The sequence below is a fragment of the Ruditapes philippinarum genome, unplaced genomic scaffold (genome assembly GCF_026571515.1).
Source record: "Ruditapes philippinarum isolate M1 unplaced genomic scaffold, ASM2657151v2 ctg57_1_1_1_1, whole genome shotgun sequence".
NCBI classification, from domain to species: domain Eukaryota; kingdom Metazoa; phylum Mollusca; class Bivalvia; order Venerida; family Veneridae; genus Ruditapes; species Ruditapes philippinarum.
In genome coordinates, this window is record NW_026855294.1 from 1,128,841 (window position 1) to 1,135,134 (window position 6,294).

Here is a 6,294-nt window from a genome sequence, read left to right on the forward strand (position 1 = left end):
CTTTACCTGATTTATTCAAAGCACTTGTTTATTTTCAATAACAATAAAGTTGAGCTATAGTGGAGCCTGTCTTACAAATAGGTTTCATACTTGAAAAAAAATTAAATGATTAAAAAACAAAATGAACACAATATCCTGATGATACATTGTATTTCTAATTCAAAATTGAAAGAAAACTTATTGCACACAACATTAATAAACTTATATATTATGCATGTATGCTTATATATCTATCTATATCCTGCTATCATATTTCATCATTATGCTTCTATTTATAGCTTTTTATCTTGAACATTAAACAGAGATGTTCCTTCTATGTTACCTTAGAGATGACTCAACTCCGATTGTGCAAAAGTTTTCTAATCATTAGAAATGTAGTAGGCTTTACTACTTTCCCAGTGGTGACATAGGTCCCCCCTCTTGCCCCATGCAAAGCAAGTTCGCATCTAGATTCCAAGTTTTTCATTAAGCGTCTGGGAAGATATATTTGACCCCATTTTTTTGGTGTTGTATATTAAGTGAAGTCACTTGTATCTGAAGTAATCACCTGAATGTGTTATGTTACTATAACCAGAATATGTATATATAGCTCTTGCTAATTAAACATTAACAATCATTTAATTAAATATTTAAAACAGTTCCAATTAATCAAACTTCATGACAGTTGCTGATAACTAATGGGAATCATTCTCTTAATGAATCATACTCATAAAATGCTTAAAAAAAAATCTACTCATGGTTCTGCAGAAGCTTATTAAAATAATTGCATGGCATCAATGGTAAAATGTTTGGTAAAAGCATGAATATTGTTTGCTTATAAGTAAATGCTTAGTAATGTTAGTATGTGTTGTGATAGTAAACTGTAAACCAATTCTGTAAATGTCTTGTGTTTATCTACTAATTAGAGAAAGTGATTATAAAAGTTTTAATTCTTTTATAACCATGGGAATACAACTTTACCTTGCTATTTATGTTGGCTTTTCCTGCTTTAAATTTGGAGCTGTAAGGGATTTAAGGTAATAAAATAAATCAGTCAGCAGAAGGGAGTTCTGGATAGACTGCAGTGATGTGCAGGCTGACCTAGCTCTTGGCTGAAGACAATGTCCTTTCAAAAAGAATATGCAACTTTTATTTATAAGAGTTTGCATATTTTTCTAATTATTGAATTTCAGTTTTACATATAATTTTTACTTACAATTTAACAAGCAGGAAATGTAATTTAATGATTTCTGGAAACAAGCTGTAGAATCTATTTAGCAAATGATTTATGACTTGGTTTACAGTTAACAAAACATGTTCCATAAAGAACAATATTTACAATGATTGGAAAAGAGATGTAATTATTGACAAGTTATTGATTTAGTTTGTCAATACTGATCCATCCAGTTGTTCTTTTAAATTGATTATTTCATTACCCTCCTGGTCTGAATACTGCATATTTGATATTCTCTCTGAATTGTTCAATTAATTTCACAAAGCTTCTGTAACGCATGTAGCAAACAGCTAAATTAATCAGTGTTATTAAATGCTTGCTTAAGCTTCTGCAGGATGGTGAGTGGATTTAAGATTTTTGTTGTCTTGATGAGGAATTAATAACTCAGTAAGTTAGACAAATTTCAAACTTTACTGATCTCATTCTGAAGAAGGAAACAAAAATCAAATTTTTTACATGAAATGTTCTCATATGACTTTAATGAATGTGCAATATTTTTATTGTTGGCATGAATAATGCATGTTTCACTTACTTATTGTCCTTCCTCTAAACAGACTAGAAAGCCATGCAGATCCACACAAACTCCACGGGGCTCAGCTAAGAATCCAAATCGAAGTTTTCTGACTGGCGACTCTGATGGTGATAGTGATGATGATCATAAATTCCTCTTTCCACCACGCCCACCAGGAAGTCGCTACTCTAGCAACACATCTTTAAAGAGAAAACGAGGTCCAGGGGGGCCACGCAGCCCATCTAGACAAAGTCGAGGCAGTCGTCCAAATAGCAGATTTGACAATTTGAAAAAATCTGCATCTGGTGCTGCACTTGAATCGGACAGTGAAGAATCTGGTTATGGTGAAACTTACTATACTATGCATGCTTCGAGTTTTGACAATGTTTTAGATAATTCAGTTTTTGGAGAACCAACACCTAACACAATGAGGGGCACACCTATTGGACTTGAAAACCAAATATTCTCTGATGGAGAATCTACTGTCAGTTATTTATCTACTCACGCTTTTGGGGCAAATCCAGAAGATTTGCGAGATGCTATGTCCCAGACTCCCGGACATACCAGCACCCAAACACCCGCTGAGATGTGGAAGAAAAGTAAACCACGTGGAATGCAAACTCAAACAGGATCAAACACATCACTTCATTCAATCGGAAATCAGACCAGAAGGTCAAGTGGAGCGCGAGCTGATCTTTTACGTAACATTCTGTTTGAAGTTAAAGGTTTGAAACAGCAGCGTGGTTTAGACACTAGTAGTTACAATGGAACTGATGATGATACTAATTCTGTGAGAAGTGACACTACTATAAAGAAGGAAACATTACAGCATGTACTTCATGACATGCGTGAGTTACGTGAAGCTGATGCTACAGGCACTGCTGCCACACAAACAGTTCACGAAGAAGGAACACAAACATCAATGAAATTATTCCCAGAGGGTGATCCAATACGAAATGCTAGACTTGAGAAATTTAAGAACATAATGGATGATGTAAAGGATATGAAAGGTAGTCGTCCTGGCACTCCAGCATCTAGGTCTAGAGCAAGCACAAGAAGTGAAACTCCGGTGAGCAGACCTAGGGCAAGAACTCCATCAAGGATGAATACCACCATGGAGGCACCAATACAGAATGGTTTCCATCCAGCATATTCTCAAAACTTAAACATGACAGCGCCACCTATTATGATGAATCCACCAATGCAACCACCACCATTCATAGCAGGTAGGAGAATGGTAACACAAGATGATTTGAATGGCATAAGCCAGCGTTTAGAACGACTTCAAGGATATGCGGCACCGAGACGACCTACACCACCTCCTCCTCCACCTCAGCCACAATATGTTGTACCTGTCTACGCAGTTCCACCCACATCTCGACGCAGAGCTCCTCGGGAGGATGCGTATTTATCAGATGAAAGTGAATATGGAGAAGCTGAACCCCCTCGCAGACGCCGTATTAACCCTGCCATTGCAAATGCCCTTGAAGAGGCTTCAAGGTCTGCTCTTCAACTGAAGAGAATGTCAAAGCGTATGAGAGACTCTCTCAGGGATGATATGCAGTATGATTTCTTGTGATACAGTTGAGAAAATAACTCCTGATTCACCAAAATAACGCAACTAACTGATAATTTGCCATATTGTGACATTGTGATCGAAGATGAAAAGAACTAAGATGAAAGTTAGGATAGACTTTTGTTTTATTCTATAAACATTAGTGTTTAAAAGAAATTACTGTGATACAAATGAAAGTTATAAACATTGATCTTGAGGCATTTATGTACATCCATGGAATTTATTTTGTTATTTCATTCTTTATTTGTTAAGTTTGTTTGCATGTTGAGGATTTTGCATGTATTTGTTATTGAATGCATTGTGAATAAGGGCTGTTATATTGTAGAAATGATAAGCATATTTGATCATTTAATTGTTCTTACAGCATTCCTATTTGATATTTTAGTTTGCTATTCTATTTTAATCAGAACTGTGATGTTTATTATGCCTGTGATAATTTGGAATGATTTGTCCACAACTTTTTTTGTATTTTTGGTTATTACTAAAGTATTTTACATATATAAAAGAGAATATTTGTATATCAAAGTTAATTTATTTAAGAGTATACTATAAGGGGACTGTCCATGACACAGAGATCTCTTTATTCAGATGCTAAATTGAGATTATAATAAAAAAAAGTTATAATGAAATAAAAAAATAATCTTGTGTATCCAAACATGTAACAACAATTATTTTGATTAAGAAACAAAAAACAAACAATATATTGATAATATTTTTTGTCCAAGTATATTATAATTCATGAAAATTCATCTTGAGGATATATTTAACAAAGATTGTCTGCTGGAAGTACTTGTATACTTGAAGTTAGAGATATATTGAGTTTCATTTAGAGCATAACGCTGCCAAGCCATATTGCATTTGTTGATAATAAGGTGCTTTAACATAAGAACCTCGGTTTAATATTATCATTTCTAGTTGTTACCCTCCATTCATTATACACATTGATATTTGTATTAAAAGTGATATTTATATTTAAAATTGCAAATTGTGTGGAGATATAAAAGGGAGAAAACTTGTATCTATTATTTGTTTTCATGAGTGCAGGTCAGTTTGTATTTTTAGTTCTTTAACGTCTTTAATAATATTTAACACATCAAAAAGATTTAGGAATTTCAAGATTTGATCATCGACACCATAACTTTGAATAAAAAATGCATAATTATAAATGAGGAGGAATGTTACTTAATATTTAAAAAAGAAAAAAAGTTACATTCTTCAATATGTGATATTTTTCCTCTGCGTATTGTGTGATACTTGACATGATATCAACACTTCCTCCTTTGTGTCTTCTATTTTGTACATGTTTTTACACAGTATACATGATCAGTTTTAGTCATTTATTTATGATAGATTTTTTTTATTGATGTATACATTTATATCATACATTATGTGTTTTAATTAATCATGTGATTTGGTCACATGACTGTTGCTCCGCCTCCCAGTGACATCCCCCAGGAATCTTGTCAGGGAAGGAGTTTTAGTGATGTATATTTAATGTGATAGAGTTTAGGGTACCGATGAGTATTTAGATTATTTATATATGTTTGAAATATAACTCTTAGAGATGATGTTGTATTTTAGCTAAGTCAGTATTGAAACAAAAGTATCCTAGTTAAATTTAAAGTATTTTAGTTGTTTGATTTTTATAGCTTTTATAATCTATGTTTGGGTTCCGTCCAGATATTTTTTATGACTTGAGTACAGTGTTTTCTAACAAGTTTTCTTCAAACTGTTATGTCAGATTTAGGCTGTTAGTCAGTTTTGGGCCAGAAACTTGATTCTTTGGTTTGAATTTTGACATAAAGTTTGTGTGTATTTTTACAGTATATTTATACTAAAATAAACTATTATTCAGTTTGTTTTTTTCTACAATTTGTTGAATTTGTGTGCTTTATATAAAGACACTGTGATTCATTTTAGTATGACTCCGTATTTATACAATAAATATATACTATAAAAACATGGTGTGACTTTATTCTTCAACTTGTTACATTAATGTTTTCCCTGGTGAATTTCCTTTTGATAATATTGATATATATAAATATAAGTAAACATGTTTTATAAAAATATCTCTGACTTGAGAAAAACGTCTGTGACTGTAAAGAAAAACATATTAAATCTACAAACAGGAGAATGTACCAAAGTTAGGATCAGTTTCTGGTTGTATGTTGTATGGGGACCATGGCATTAAAGGAAGAGATTTATATCAGAGATAAAACTTTCGAATTTGTGTGGATTTAAAAAAATGATGATTTTACTATTTGACGAAATTTAAGGAAAAACAATTTGTTCTGTTCCACTTTCAAGTATTAAGAATAGGAAAGTGCACAATCAAATACAAACAGCTAAACTGTATTCGTTCAGTTAAACTGAGAAAAAAAACATGTAAAGAGCATTTTTTAAACTATACAGATCAAAATGGTAAACACAAGAAACATATCTTACAAAAAAGACATGGGTGTAGCCTGGATATGCCTCATATTTGGTGAGTGACTACACACACATAATTATGCACAAAATATTCTATAAAATTCTGCTGACAGACTTGACATACTGTTTGATTGTATTAACAGAAAATCTGTTTAGAATGTTAATATAAAGAATCTGGCATTATGCCATCATGGTCTTTGTTGAAGGTAAATGGTTTCTTTTAAACATACAGATCTCTTCTTAATACAACCTATAATGAATGTTGATAATCTGTCACTGATGCCAAAAAATGGTGAATGTGAAAATTTCACAGCTTTCATTCTTGATTGATTGACAGATTCAGATTACTGGTTTACTATTGGAGTAAGGATTAGCACTGATATTTATATATCTATACATAATCCATGTTACCACACACCTTATAAGGTCACAAAGGTATGTTACTTCAGGTGTATGATTATGTAAATCACAAATGCCCACATATAAATTTGTCACCTTTTGCAGTAATGGGTTAAGTCCTTCTAAATTTAATAAGAGTTAACCAGTTATTGCAATAAGGTGACA

General features: G+C 32.4%; 1 protein-coding gene across 1 annotated transcript in view; it reads left to right on the forward strand.

Moving 5' to 3' along the window:
* The window catches only part of LOC132742790 (muscle-specific protein 300 kDa-like), a 127,500-nt gene extending 122,238 nt beyond the window's left edge, over positions 1 to 5,262 (forward strand). Inside the window, 1 exon segment of the mRNA XM_060731265.1 lies at positions 1,768 to 5,262. Coding sequence (XP_060587248.1) covers positions 1,768 to 3,303 — 1,536 coding nt within the window. The 3' untranslated portion in view covers positions 3,304 to 5,262.
* Positions 5,263 to 6,294: the final 1,032 nt, after the last annotated feature.